Raw genomic sequence first — 15,636 nt, forward strand, 5'->3', positions numbered from 1 at the left:
CTGTCGATGGACACTTAGGTTACTTCCGTGTCCTGGCTATTGTAAATCGAGCTGCAATGAACATTGTGGTACATGACTCTTCTTGAATTATAGTTCTCTCAGGGTATATGCCCAGTAGTGGGATTGCTGGGTCATATGGTAGTTCTATTTTAGTTTTTTAAGGAACCTCCATACTGTTCTCTGTAGTGGCTCTATCAATTTACATTCCCACCAACAGTGTATGAGGGTCCCCTTTTCTCCACACCCTCAACAGCATTTATTGTTTGTAGATTTGATGATGGCCATTCTGACTGGTGTGAGATGATACCGCATTGTAGTTTTGATTTGCATTTCTCTAATGATTAATGATGTTGAGCATTCTTTCATGTGTTTGTTGGCAATCTGTATATCTTCTTTGGAGAAATGTCTATTTAGGTCTTCTGCCCGTTTTTGGATTGGGTTGTTCGGTTTTTTGATATTGAGCTGCATGATCTGCTTGTAAATTTTGGAGATTAGTCCTTTGTCAGTTGCTTCATTTGCAAATATTTTCTCCCATTCTGAGAGTTGTCTTTTCTTCTTGTTTATGGTTTCTTTTGCTGTGAAAAAGTTTTTAAGTTTCATTAGGTCCATTTGTTTATTTTTGTTTTTATTTCCATTTCTCTAGGAGCTGGGTAAAAAAGGATCTTGCTGTGATTTATGTCATATAGTGTTCTGCCTATGTTTTCCTCTAAGAGTTTGATAGTGTTTGGCCTTACATTTAGGTCTTGAATCCATTTTGAGTTTATTTTTGTGTATGGTGTTAGGGAGTGTTCTAATTTCATTCTTTTACACGTAGCTGTCCAGTTTTCCCAGCACCACTTATTAAAGAGACTGTCTTTTCTGCATTGTATATTCTTAAGGCCTGTGGAGGTTTGAAGACATTAACATTGATGAAAAAGAATCCTTCTCTCTCTGTTCTTGCACTCTCCCTCCTTTTCTCCCCTTAGGGTTAAAGAGTCATATTTGAATTTATGCTAACTTGTTGGAAGAGAATATAGAAATTATAGTATATTGCATTTCCTCTTTTTGAAGTTGTCTCATCCTTTTTCGGTTATTTCAAATGTTTATTCATAGGATTTTCCTATGGTAAAATTTATAAAGCTTATAAAAAAATGCCCATTTAGGAGACAGTGTTAGTAGCCTCACTACAGCAGCATCTACATCTGTACATTTGAACATCTGTTATGTAAAAAGTTCTTTGGGGCACTAAAAGAAATTATAAATAAGTCTTCATCCCATCCTTCAGTTAGGAAATAACCATGTAAACAATTAATATGTGCAAGGCAAAAGAAATGTTATAAACTGAGTGGAAGCACTAAAGGAAGGAAGAGAGATTTGAGATAAACTTTATAGGTAAGAAGAGTTGCAGTGGGTGGAAAGTGACATTCTAAACAGAGAATCATGTCAGCAAAGATGCAGACTCATGATGGTGCATGATACAGTTGAGAAATGTGGAACATTTCAAATTGGCTTGGTTGGTGTGTTCATGGAGAGATGAAGTGTGAAAGATTAAGTGTTTCTAAGATGTTGACTTGTTCACGAGTTGTAACTGACAAAATTAACTTTCATGGGTACTTTTATTATAGTAAATAATCCCTTTAGACTATACGCACTTGGAAGTTTCTATAAGATAAGGATATGAATGCCTTGGTTAATGATTATTGGAATGTGTGTTTTGAAATGCAGCCATTTTATTGAAGTCATGAGTATGTTAATGTAAGTTTTCGGACACCTGTTTTAGGAGCGCTGAGACCTGGAAATGGCCCTGAGATTTTATTGGGTCAGGGGCCCACTCAGCAGCCTCCACAGCAGCATCGAGTACTTCAGCAGCTACAGCAGGGAGACTGGAGATTGCAGCAGCTTCATTTGCAGCATCGTCATCCTCAGCAGCAGCAGCAGCTACTTCAGGATGCTTATATGCAGCAGGTGATTCTTTCGTTACTTGAGGTACAGAAGTACTGTTGTGGAATTCATGCTGCTCTTGAATAGCAGTGAATTCCCTTTTGTATCATGGGTACTTTGAACTGTAGATTGAAGTAAACATTTTGCTCAGTTTCCTGATTATTAAAAGAATATGTAGTTTGGACTTCTGTAGTGGTGCAGTGGTTAAAAATCAGCCTGCCAATGCAGGGGACACGGGTTCGAGTCCTGGTCCAGGAAGATCCCACATGCCAGGGAGCAACTAAGCCCTTGCGCCACAACTACTGAGCCCACATGCCACAACTACTGAAGCCTGCATGCCTAGAGCTTACGCTCCGCAACAAGAGAAGCCACTGCAATGAGAAGCCTGAGCACCACAACGAAGAGTAGCCCCCACTCGACGCAGCTAGAGAAAGCCCGCTCACAGCAGTGAAGACCCAACGCAGCCAAAAATAAAAATAAATAAATAAAAAATTAAAAAAAAGAATATATATTTTATTTGCATTCTGTGAGATACTCAAGAATACTCCTGTTGTAATAGGTTGTATCATGGCTTTATGAAGCAAAGGATGTTCACCCAGTCATTTGGCATTGCAAATAAATACTGCAATTTATGATGAATATTATCTTTTTCAGGTTACATTTTGAGTTCATATATATAGACTAATAATGTTATTGTTGGAAAGATGATATTAAGACTTTCAGAAGTAATATTGTCTTGGGTTTTTGTTCTTATTTTTTCTTTTTTTGCCTTTGTTGGGTGTGTGTGTGTGTATGTGTATGTGTGTAAGGTTGGCATTTAGAGCTGGAAGGGACATAGAAAAATATGACCTTAAGTTCTAGTCTGTCCTTTGCCTCATCAGAACCTGTGCATCTCTAGTTTCACTAAGCTATTTTAAATTTAATGACTGTTATCATCATCCTTCCATCATTTCCTGAACTATTTTTGAGCCAATATATGCATGCTACCTCTCATGGGTATACCCCATCCTCCGGTCTTGACTGATAGACCCAGAGTGGAGGATAGTTAAATAGGGGTGCCATTGGATGGCCAGAAGATATCATTGAAGGGGAGACAGAGGATCTTGGGAATTTACTGTAATGGTTCCTGGACACAGGTCACTTCAGGGGTCTTCATCAGCTGGTAAACGTGTTTAGGTTTAGGTTTCTTCCAGACATCCTTAAACTGTGCTGGAGATGGTTTTAGTTGAATCTGTTATGTTTCACTGATAATTTTGAAACCAATTCCAATAAGCTGATTTAAGTTATAGTCACTAACTGACTATAGGTATCTTACATTAGTGTTTGGACTATTGAGTACCCAAGTCATTGTCATGGTAAGATCAATACCTAAAAAAAAAAGGTTCTCTCACAAAAACGGCATGAGTAATACTGATGAGTTTGTTTTTCCAATTGTAGTATCAACATGCAGTGCAACAGCAACAGATACTTCAACAACAGTTTTTAATGCATTCAGTATATCAGCCACAACCTTCCGCATCACAGTATCCTACAATGGTAAGCATTATGTAATTTCTAGAGATTTCTCTCTGAGTATACATTCCAGTGTTGGAATTCACAGTATGAATAGTATTATTCAGAATTTAAAAATTCAGAATCAACTCAAGTTAGTTTATTAACATGTATTTTATCAAAGCCAGATACGTATTCTCAAGCAGCTTTACATTGGGCTGAACATGGATCTGGCACATCTTATCTGATAGTATAAGGAGATGATTGGTTACCCAGGATCTCTTGTCATATGTCTCTCTCATTTGGCAAATGTCTGTTGAAGAAAAGAAAAGAAACCCAAAGGAAAGTTGCATTTGCTTCAGAGAATAGCTTGACCTGTTTTTACAGCAACCACTATACCAAGTGACTTTAAACTACCATATCGTTTTTTCTTAAACTATTTAAAGGAGAATTTTTGAATCCTGCCAGGTGACCCTAACTTTCCAGTTCCTTTTTTTTTTTTAAAAATTGGGGTATAATTGACATAAGATTATATTCGTTTACCTGAAACTATCTACCTGAGATAACATAATAATTCGATATTTGTATATATTACAAAGTGATCACCACAGTAAGTCCAGTTAAACAACTTCTTAAATAGATTTATTTCATCTTGTAGTTTTCTAGTAGCGAGCCGCTCCTTCAGATAAAAATTGTTTTTCAGGTTTCTGATTTTGTTGCCAGTGTGAAAAGGAAGGAGCATAGTAAATAGGTGCAATGCTGACAGTGCTTTAGCAACCTTGAGCATTGTTTTGTATAATAGCATTTTTTGTTTCAGATGCAGCAGTATCAGCAGGCTTTCTTGCAGCAGCAAATGCTAGCTCAACATCAGCAGTCTCAACAACAGGCATCACCAGAATATCTCACTTCCCCTCAAGAGTTCTCACCGGCCTTAGTGTCCTACACTTCATCACTTCCAGCTCAGGTTGGAACCATAATGGACTCCTCTTATAGTGCCAATAGGCAAGTATTTTTCCATTGAATACAAAGGAAATTATGGTGGGAGTGGATGTTATCATGGAGTGGAGTCACTCAGTGGCTCCTGAATTAATTTAGAGCCCATCTTAGAGTTCCCTTCTTTCTCTTACCAGTCCTCTCTCCTGACCCCTTTGCATCTCCATCCTTCTTTCCATTTCCATCAGTTAATTCTGCTGACTGCTATTTGCAAATAAGGCTTAGCAACATCCAGCAGCATTTAAGGCTAAGAAAATTATTAGCTTATATGTTAAGACATTCTTTGTCTGACAAACTTAGTAGTTTAAAACGATGATAAACATTTATTATCTCACACACTTTCTTTGGATCAGGAATTTAGGAGTAGCTTACCTGTATGGTTATGACCAGGGAAGGGTCTCTCATGAGGTTACAGTTAAGATGTTGGCTGGGGCTGCAGTCCACTGAAGGCTTGCCTGGTACTGGTGGATCTGTTTGTAAGGTCACTCACGTGGCTTTGGGCAGGAGGCCTCAGTTTTTTGTCACATGGATCTCTCCAAAAGGCTGCTTGAGTATTCTCTTTGGCAAAATCAAAGACTGTTTTGAACAAGGAATTGTTTATTCTGGTTTCTTTCAGAACACGTGGTCCAAAAGAGAGGGCAAGGCGGAACCTTTGATGCCTTTTATGATCTAGTCTCAGCAGTCACACGTTGGCACTTCCACCATATTTCATTTGTTAGAATTGAGTCACTAGATCTAGCCCACATTCAAGGGCAGGGGAATCTGGTTCCACCCTTTGAAGGGAGGAGTGTCAAAGAACTTGCAGACATATTTTAACACGTGTTTGAAGTGTAGGTTAAGGTGACATCCCCCCTTGAGTTACAGTCCACGAAGAAGAATCCATAAATTCATTCCAGGAACAGGAGGAAGATGATTCAGATAGGGAATCCTAAAGTTGTAAAAGGATCATTGACAGGCAGGAGGGGAATGCCCATTTCTCTTTGAGTTTTAACCTCTCTTATCTGTGTTTCTAGAACTCGGAAAATCCTTAAAGGTAGTTTTGGAATTAGAGATGGGTTTCCTTCATACGGAGGCAGGCTTATTAGACTTTGGCAGTTGGTGCATTCCTAGAGTGAGTTCTAAACTGAATTACATTTATTATTAAGATACCTAAGTTATATTTACTAGAAAGACTATCTACTAGTTGGCCAATTCTAGCTTTCAGTGAATGTTCAAACGTTCCGTTCTTGGCTCAACTATACTGAAGGGGCTTGGGCTAGGGGATTAAATGGGCAACTTTTGCCCTTTCTTCCCTTTCAAGATCTGTGTGGTGGCAATGGAAGTGAGCTCCCAAGGGGAAGGTGAATTTAAGGGGATGAGTCAAGGCTTGCAAAATTGAGATACTTCTTTAGAAGCACATAGAGATTCTCCCTCCATTACCAGTGTTAGAAGATCTGGATCTGAATTATTAAATGAACTTGACAACTTTGTTATACTGCCTCGTGCCTATGCTGTATTTCCAGGCTGGGTTGAGGGAGAGGTACCCAGGTATTCTTAGGTTAAGAAGGCTTTAAACTCTCATCTTCTATTAAAAGCCAAGAGGCCTATTGGATAACTTGCATAGAACCAGTAGTCTAGGCTCCAGACTACAGATATTTTAAACACCACGAATAATTTATTATATAGAAAATAACTCTCCTCTGGTTTTAGGCAATTCATAAAGCAATTCTAGCAGCTCACCTTTTGTTGGTAGCTATGTAGAGAATGTCTTTGTCAAAAGGAAAATTATTGTGGTGTCTCTCAGCATAACCAGGACATAAAATCACCTTATTCAATAGTGATTTTAGAGTGATACTGTTTGATATGGCAACTGATTTTCACTTTAAGGTTTATTCACTATGATAAATAATAGTTAATATTTAATGAGCACTTATTTATTTATTTATGTTCTCTCTGCTTTACATGTATTAAATCATTTAATCTTCTCAGTAACCCTATGAGGTAGATACTGCTACTCTTGTTTCACAGATAAGGAAGTTGAGACCTAGAGAAGTTAAGGAACTTGCCCAAGGGTACACAGCTAGTGACCTTTATGGAGGTGATTCGAATCCCATGTGGTCTCCTTTCCAATCCATGCCCTTACTGCCACCTCCATCATAATAAAATGAGCTTCTTCTCCAAGTATTTATAAAGTATGAACTAGGAAACTTAAAAATTTTCAATTATAATATATTTTTTTCCTCCTTTTTCCTCTCTTAATTTTTACTCTAGGTCAGTTGCTGATAAAGAGGCCGTTGCAAATATTACAAATCAGAAGAACATCAGTAACCCACCTGATATGTCAGGGTGGAATCCTTTTGGAGAGGATAATTTCTCCAAGTTAACAGAAGAGGAACTGTTGGACAGAGAATTTGACCTTCTAAGATCAAGTAAGGGACACTTGAAGGCTTATTTTGCTTCACAGTAAAATAACAGCTCTATAATTATTCAGCAAGGCCAAAGACTGTTTTGGGATGGTAAAGAGAAAATTCTTTGTGTGCATTTGAGGGCAAAATTCAGGCCATCTTCTTTTACATATACTTTCAAACTATATTTTGTGCTTTAGAAATCAATTGCTTGATAGTAGCTATTAAACCCAAGATTGCTGATAATATGCTGATTCCGAGCACTTAAATACTGCATATCTTCGAATGTTAATTCAGAAATCTCCAAAAAATGGAAAATAAATGTTCAAATAAAAAGGGAGAGATTAGTATCTTGCCTTACTAATCATTCTGCAGCTCTGTTTTCTTGCACACTCAGTAGAAGATATTGTGGGTCTGAGATGCCCTTTGAAAGTGCCTGAAAGAAAACATGGGCTACTACATTATGTTAATGTTTTGTAATGTCCTTTTAATGAGTGGTGACATAAACGGGCTGCCTTGTTGTCCTGGTATGGCAAAAGTGAAATAAATTCTTTTCCATTTTAAATCAGATATCTCAATGTTTTTACTTGCAGTCATTGCCTTTTCTTAAACTACCTAATATATATGTCAAGTCTCACTATACATATTTTAGAAGTTATTTTTTGGAAAAGGTATGTATGGTGTATTTTGGGGAGGTTGCAAAACAGTAGCAAAAAGCTCACTCCTGGAGTCTATAGATAATTGTCAGGTTTCTGAGTCTTGGGGGTGTGTGTGTGCAGGTGTGTGCCCAGTGTGTTTCCCCATTTTGCATGTGAAAAGGGGGTCTTGATGGTCCCTAGGTATAGTTCCTAGTTTCTATTTCATTTTAAGTAACTGGCCTTATGAGAACATTAATTAGATGAAGTACTTTGTTCCAAATTGGTATATATTTTATATAAAGTTTGTAAATGCCCTGAATTCATGTAAGAATAGTTGTTTGGAATTTAAATTGGTATTTTACTTATTGGTTATATGATTATGAAAAATTACATTGATTAAATGCAGATATAAAAATGAGTTCTGAGCCTTTAATAAAGGTTTATTGACTTTGGTAAAACCAATCTTACATTTTTTTATTAAAAAATTTGTTTTAAACTACAGCATTTTTGTTTGACATTTTTCCTACAATTTATGTTGAGTGGTCCCCAAAGCAAGATTTTTAAAAAAGGAAGTAAAGTATCTCTTTCCTTTAGGGAGATGATAGGGAGATACAGGGGGTAACCAATCATTGTAATTTACAGAATTATTTTTAAAGCAAAAGGGAAAATTAAAATATTCATTTTAATGTATTCTGACCAGGATAATAACTAAGTTTGCTAAATCAGTGTTTCTTACTCTTTGGGTAAACACTCCCCTCCCCAGTGTTTTTAAAAAATAAATCAATTTATGGAATGGGTAAAGTATTCACATTTTTTTTGTGCCTTATAAAAATGTTATTCTAAGCTCCCTAGAATTTGTAGTGACACCCAAGTGTTAGTTACTTTGCATAGGCAAGAATGGCATACAAATATTCATGTATACCTAACTTCATAAAAATTGGATTTAGCATGTAAAACTCTTAACCAGCTATTGGCTTTCAAACTTTAAGGTCTGATTACATGTGTAATTTGTGTATGTGTTTGTATACACATGTGTATGCCAAGAGAGTTCAGACTTCATTGCAGCAGTAGATATGGAAAGATACTAAGTTCCAAATGACAGTGCAGGAGGAACTTTATCTGAAGGTCAGACTTGGAGCAACTCAGCCATTTGGGAAACTGCCTAGATGGTCCCCGAGCTGTTGAAATCACTGTCACAAGGACAGTGTACTTAAATTGGCACATAGCACCAGAAAACGTGAATTCTGATACCTGGCCAAGTCATTTAACTAGGTTTAACTCTGTAAAGTCACTTAACTGCTGTTTCACTTACTCATTTATAAACTGGGTATAAGATTAAATAATGTCAAGAAGATCAAATAATGTCTTTAAAGAGTCTGGGCACTCCATAAATGTCACCTCTGCTTTTCTCACCTTCTGTATAAGTCTTTGGGCTCTGACTCCTGAGATTATTGCTCTATAACCAGCATTTAAAAATTATGTCTAAACTGTCAGGTTTCTCAGCTGGCAATTAAAAAAACCAAATAGAAGGGGCTTTGTGGGCAAACACATCAACAGCAGAAGTGATGTATGACAGCATGGAAAGAGATGGAAAAATGTCTGGTTTTCCCTTAATAATTGATAGTCATAGTAATGGGGTTCAAAAAAAGGTGAAATGTCTTTAATAAAGTTTATAAAGAAATCAATAAAGTATAGAATATAGTTTAGAAAGATTTCCTCCCAGATTTGACTTTATTGTAATATTGAGTCATCTTAGCACCCGTTTCACTCACAACCAATAAGGTATCTAATATTTGATCTACTTGATAAGGGTTTAAATTACACCGATGGGCAAAAGACCTCTTCTAGAACCTTAAGAGTTTCAGTAGACTAACGGTGTAATGAAAATTGATTGTTGGTCATTACTGGTTGGTTCCTCTGTCCCTATCAACTTTTTCCAAAATGAATAAATTATCAATGCGTTTGGAATATCAAATTTATCTTTTTTTCTCAGCACAGATATTTATCAACAATTTTTCAAAGTCCTTTCTGAGATTTTTTATATTTGGCTTATGAAAGCTTTCCAGTGAGAAACTGAATACTTTTATGTATGGTCCTTAAAAATATAGGTATTGCCCATGTAATGATTGTTCAGAATAAAACATTGCCATTTGAGGTTTTATTTTTTAAATGGTATGTGGTTATTTATTTTTTTAAAAAAAGCAAAAAAATATGCTGTCTAGGAAATATTTTACTTGTGTGTATTTTCCAGAAGGTAATTTAAGAATTATACTTTGAAATACTAAAATTCCAAGATACTAGTAATTGGTGATTAAAAAAAACCAGTTTTTTAGTGATCTTTAAGAGAACAGTTGAATCCAGCTGGCAAAGGGATTTAACATATAAAATATAAATCAAATTCTTCTTGCTTTTGCTTTCAGTGTAACAATATTTATGGTTTGGAATTTTTTACCTGTTCCTATTTAAGACTAAAACATTAAATCGAAATTAAGCGTTATTAATAAAGTTAGTCTCAATATTTTTTACAGTTTAAGCTTGTACTTTTCATGGTCTTTTGTATCAAAGCATCCAGATTAGTATGTAAACTTTAGAAATCTAATTGTCATAATATTTAATACATTAAACACTAATTAGAATACAGGTGTTTGCTTTGGGAAAATTTCTAAGTTGCATTTGTTTGAATAGTTGTGTAGCTCTACATGTTAATTAAAAGTAATACTTGATGGAATATTGATTTCTTGTTGATAGTGGATTTATTGTTTATTTCTGTTTAAAATTGCATCAAAATAACTAAAAGGAAGAGTAGAAGAAACTAAAGACTGTGGCTGCTTTGCATATTCTACTGAATGTGTTGGGTTTTTTTTTTCTGAAGCCACAGTATGAAATAGATATAAACATCTGTATATATAGTTAGTTTGTTGTAAAACATTAAGTGTCACCATTTTAAGCTGATTCAGACCTATCATTGTTCCTTTAGGGCAGAATAACAGAACTTTTCAGGTATATTAGAACAGTGTCAAAAGTATCAGATGAAGACTGTAATTTTAAACCTTATTCTTTAACCTTTTGGCTATTCAAGCCATTATCCATATAAGCTGCTGAATTAACTTTTTAGAGTATATTAATTTTCTGATGATAGTATGAAATACAGTTTGATTTTAGGATTTTAAAATCCTGTATTTTTGCCATTTGTATCCATTATAATTCTTGAAAAGATACTGTCTTTATTCAGCACACAATTTTTTGGGGAAGGCAGGAAGAGGTAAGTTTCTTATATTGGACAAATCAAGCTCAAGTTTTGCTCTAATGAAAAGAAAACCAGTTCTTTGAAAATGGAGCTTAAATACATTTTAGGGGTGACTATGTATTTGAAACTCTACATACCATTTTGTTAGTTTCTATTTATGGGTAATTGATAATTTAAAAAATTAATATGTATGTTTATCTTTTATTTTGTGTCCTGGGACCCAGATTATCATGTGAACTTTAGAAATCTAAATGGTTTTTTAAAAATCTTCCATGGAAAAATTGATCCTGTGTTTTTTGGAACAATGAGAACATGATTCATTTTATAGTGAGTTTATTCTGCTTCCTCTTTTGAAATAATTGGATAAATGAACTTCGTATGGAACAGTATCTTCATATTTTAACTTATGGGGACCCCATATATAAAAAATATTTGTTTACCCCTACATGATAGTATTTGTACTCTTGTCATAACTACATGGTGCTGTTTATACGTTTACCATGAATTTACCATAGATAGATGGAGATAATACATCACTGCATGAGGATTCAAAGAACTTTAGTGGTAACTTTGCATTTTTATATGCTGGGAACCATTGGAACAGTAGTGGTTTATAAACCTGGAGAATATGTTAATGTGTAGATTCCCAAGCTTCTACTCAGATAATCTGATTCATTAGGTCTGTGATAGGACCCAGGTTTTATACAGGAGTATAAATACATTTTATACTGGAGTCCTGGCAATTATGATGCAGATGGTTTAGGAAGGAAATCTGGTCCTGATTTTGACCTAAGTACCTATAAACTATATAGTTATATACAAATATATATATATAAGTATAATTTTATCAGGGCCTGATAAAATTGGTAACCCACAGGTATCCTCTGTGATTCAGTGAATCTTAGGCCTCTCCTTAAAGTTTGATTGTGGCTTCCCACCACAATAAATTAAAGACACCCTTGGTTATATAAGGTGTTCTCCAGCCTTATTTTTTCAGTAAGTTGCTATGAAAGTAATTTCTTTATAAGTGTTGGACAAGAAAATATGAAAAAGCTTTTTTTCATAGTACAATCAGCATTTGTTACTGATTTCCTGAATTAAGTATACGGTGAATACCTTGAAAAAGAACATCTAAAATAAATTTTCATTGTTATCCATTTCTGTATTGGATTTGAAAATAACCTCTTAAGTTTTGGAAATTTTATTTGTGCATAAATCAGTTGTCAGATGTGTTGCCTTAAAATATTAACTAGTGCTTCAACAAAATTTTAAGTAAAAATTTAAACAACCTAAAATTTCATGTGGATATTGCAGAATTAGTTTTAGCCATAAAAGCTCATAATTGTATCATAAAGGTGTTTAAAGAATCAGTTGTCCATAGCAATAATTGAGTATTTTCAGGATATTGTAGACTCTAGGGCCTTGCCTTCTCAAGCTTGTGCTCCCTGGACCAGCAGTATCATGTCATCTGGAAGCCTGTTGAACTGCAGAATTTCAGGATCCATTCCAGAACCATCCAGTCAGAATCTGCATTTTAACAACTCCCAGGTGATTAGAATGCACATTAAATTTGAGAAGCACTGTCCTAGGAGATTGCTGCTTTAACTTGGGGCTTTTTGTTTCACTCTGCAGTTACGAGTCATTTTTAAAGAATTCTAATTCTATTTGGATTCTCCCTCCCTATCCTGCCATCCCTTAGGACTCAAATGAAACTAGCGTAGTTTACCCATAGAATTCCTTAAACATGAAAAGTATAGTCCTGGGAATGTTTAAAATATCTGTAAGGGCAAAATGGGTCCCTAATAGCATATGTTTGATTACCAAGAATCAGAGGATAGAGAGGCATTTTATAAAAATCCAGAAGTTCTCAACTGATAAAGTGCCTGCGATGTGCAGAGTTTAAGAGCAGGGAAAAATAATCACTACTAGGGAATTAAGATACATTAAATCTTCTTCAGACATACCAGACCTGCTCCCACCTTGGAGCCTTTGCTCTAGCGCTTCCTCTGCCTGGTGTGTTCTTCCCCAGGTATCTACTCCTGCCTCCTTGGAGTCTTTTCTCACCTGGTACCTGTTAGAATCACTCTCTTTCACTCTGTTTATTACTGCAACCTGTGTCTGCTCTCTTAATTCCTTTTACCCTGCTCTACATTTTTCTCTCTAGCTTTAACAGTTTCTGTTTCTCATGCTTGTTGCTTATCAGTCGTTTTTCCATGCCAGCATATAAACTCCATGAGGGCAGGAGTCCTCTTTTTGTTTGCTATTGCATGCCCATTGTCTAGAACAGTGCCTGGCACATACTAGATGCTCAACTATTTGTTGAATGAAAAAATGAATTCTGTTGTTAAGGCTTTTAATTTAGTAGAGAAATATCTATATCTTTGCATTTGTATGTATGAGAATGGTTTAACCAAGTGATATGAGAAATGAACAATAACATAAAATGAAGTAACATATAGTGAATTACTTTTTATTGCTATTGAGAAATAGGATTTACCTATTTTATGAATGAATGACCATTTGCAATATTTTTTCCATATGTTCTTTCAGAGAAAGTTTGCCAAATATGTCTCTGTTTGACAATCTGGGTTTAACTTCAGATCCAATATGTTACAAGTTAAAGACAACTGGTATTTAAATAAACCAAATTAAGTTATTTATTAGGTTAATTGTATTTAGTGAAATCTAGCACTGTGTTTACATTGTTAAACTTGCTTTTGTAGCAACAAATATGTATTAAACTCAGGACTACCCACTAATACTTAAACAGATGAACTTTGAATCTCATATTTTTCAAGAAGGCTTTGTTTAATTTTCACTTTTATTTATACTGTATGCCACTTTTAAATTTAAAGATCGTTTTGTTTTTATTTTATTTTTTGTTTTGTTTCATCTTATTTTTGCAGACAGGCTCGAGGAGAGAGCATCCTCAGATAAGAATGTAGAGCCACTTTCTGCTCCACATAACCATCCTCCAGAAGATCCTTTTGGTTCTGTTCCTTTCATTTCTCACTCAGGCAAGTTACATATGTAACATCATGACTATCAATAAAAAATACACACAAGAACAATAACAGTAACAAGGGCCAAAACCCTTATTATAAAGCCAAAGTAGGAATCAGGTTTTAGTTACAGCAAATAGAACAGAAAATTATTTTAACCTTTAGCCATCCTAGTTTTCCTAATGTTCTTTCCATTGGGTTATTCAATTTGTGCCTTTTGCAAACACAGAAAAATGCTGATTTGCATAGTAGAACCATAACTGGTTCTTTCTACCTCGACTATTGGATAGGATTGAAAAATTTCATGCATGAAAATATCTCTCACTTTTATATACTTAAAATACATTTTACAGACATTTTTATACTTAGCTTTTGCTTAAAAATCCTGTTTTCCTAGTTTATACATGCTCTCTTGTAGCTGTGTTTAAAAAGTATTAGTGACTTTGTTACAACTTGTGACAAATTACCTATTTTCTTCTTACTCCTTGCTTTGATGTCAATCCAGAATTTAATTATTCACCATTTAAGAATATTTGTGATAATATTTTCAAAGTAATTACCTAGTTAATGCTGTCGAAGATACTAGGATGGAATAGGATCCCACTTTGGCATAAATGGATTTTTGTGTTTGTATAGTTAGAGTGGAAAAACTGAGTTTAATCTTAGAAAAGGGAAATGCATTGGAAGAAATTATGCTTTACTAGGAGGTAAAGGTTTTGTTTAATATATTCATGGTAATTGTCAGCTATGTTCTTTGGTTCTGTTTTGTTTATTTCTCACTCAGGCAAGTAAAATATGTGACATCATCACTACCATTTAAAAGAACTTCATACAAGAGAGAACAATAACAAAAGAAAAGCATTGTGAATATAAAGCCAAAATAAGAAATAGGTGTTCAGGATTTCTGATAATACACTGAAGCAATGTTACAGCCTTTCAACATTCAGATTTGGTTATCCAGAACAGTACAGTAACTAAGAGTGTTTCTATATACTTTGATATTCCATATTTTTACTCTTGGCCATTTATTGAAAACAATCCATATTTTTGTCATTTTCTGTTAGCTTCCTTCAGATTATCTTTTTCATGAATGATATGAAATCATTAACTGGGGAAGACAGTTTACTGTGTCAGTTTACTTAATATGCATAGATGCACTCACTCACACCCCCAATACCCTAGGTCAAACACTGTTACTGTTTTTTGGGTTTTTTTTAAATAATAGCTCAAATGGTCTTTATAAATTCTCAAGAACATGGTACTCACTGACTTCAGATAGTGATCTATTTGTGGCAGAAAGCGGTTTCAGTACTATCTCTTTTTCATACTCTAGAAGGAATTACATAATCCCCTTCAGGTTTGTACATATCTATGCAACTTCTTGTCTGTTCTTTAATAGCTTCTGAAAGAACCCTGGGGAAATGAATAGTAGAATCAGGAACTAGAGTAAGCCTCAGTGATTTGCCTTTTCCTTGGGCACCCTTATTTTGGGGTTGGCCTAGGATTTCTGTAGTTAGAAATAATGCTCACAGATTTGAGCTTGATTGCTGCTGTTGCTATTTTGTTTTTCTTTTTCCTTTGGGTATTTAACTTCTCTATTAGATTTTAAGCTTGCTGAGGGTTGAAACCATGAATTTTCTGTCTTTGAATCCTTCCCAGTAGCCAACCCAGTAAGTACCTATTAATATTCATTCGCTGTATGAAAAAATTATGACTCTTCCTAAAAATTCATACTCCTTGGTTTTAGGACAATGACCGTAAAAAATGCCCTTTGATATAAATGCTACTGCTCCAGAAATATTTTTAGATTTAGTGTTAATAAGAACATTGGAATAGTTTGGTTATGAAAAATTGAGTACATAGACTAGAATAAAGGAGGGAATGGTCATAAGAGAAATGTGCCTCCAGACAGAAGGCAATCACTTTGCTATATTAGCTTTGTTAATTTATTTTTATCAGAT

The 15,636-nt window shown here is 34.9% G+C and overlaps 1 protein-coding gene across 3 annotated transcripts in view; it reads left to right on the forward strand.

The window, feature by feature from the left end:
* Positions 1 to 15,636, forward strand: part of BMP2K (BMP2 inducible kinase) — a 134,182-nt gene that overhangs the window by 101,560 nt on the left and 16,986 nt on the right. For 2 of the 3 annotated variants that reach the window (XM_060113705.1, XM_060113723.1), the window contains 5 exons: positions 1,760 to 1,944; positions 3,358 to 3,456; positions 4,229 to 4,413; positions 6,655 to 6,812; positions 13,580 to 13,690. In XM_060113705.1, coding sequence (XP_059969688.1) covers positions 1,760 to 1,944; positions 3,358 to 3,456; positions 4,229 to 4,413; positions 6,655 to 6,812; positions 13,580 to 13,690 — 738 coding nt within the window. The remainder of the gene's footprint in view (positions 1 to 1,759; positions 1,945 to 3,357; positions 3,457 to 4,228; positions 4,414 to 6,654; positions 6,813 to 13,579; positions 13,691 to 15,636) is intronic. The other variant, XM_060113713.1, reaches the window with a different exon arrangement.

This window comes from Mesoplodon densirostris, chromosome 1 (assembly GCF_025265405.1).
Source record: "Mesoplodon densirostris isolate mMesDen1 chromosome 1, mMesDen1 primary haplotype, whole genome shotgun sequence".
Classification (NCBI taxonomy): domain Eukaryota; kingdom Metazoa; phylum Chordata; class Mammalia; order Artiodactyla; family Ziphiidae; genus Mesoplodon; species Mesoplodon densirostris.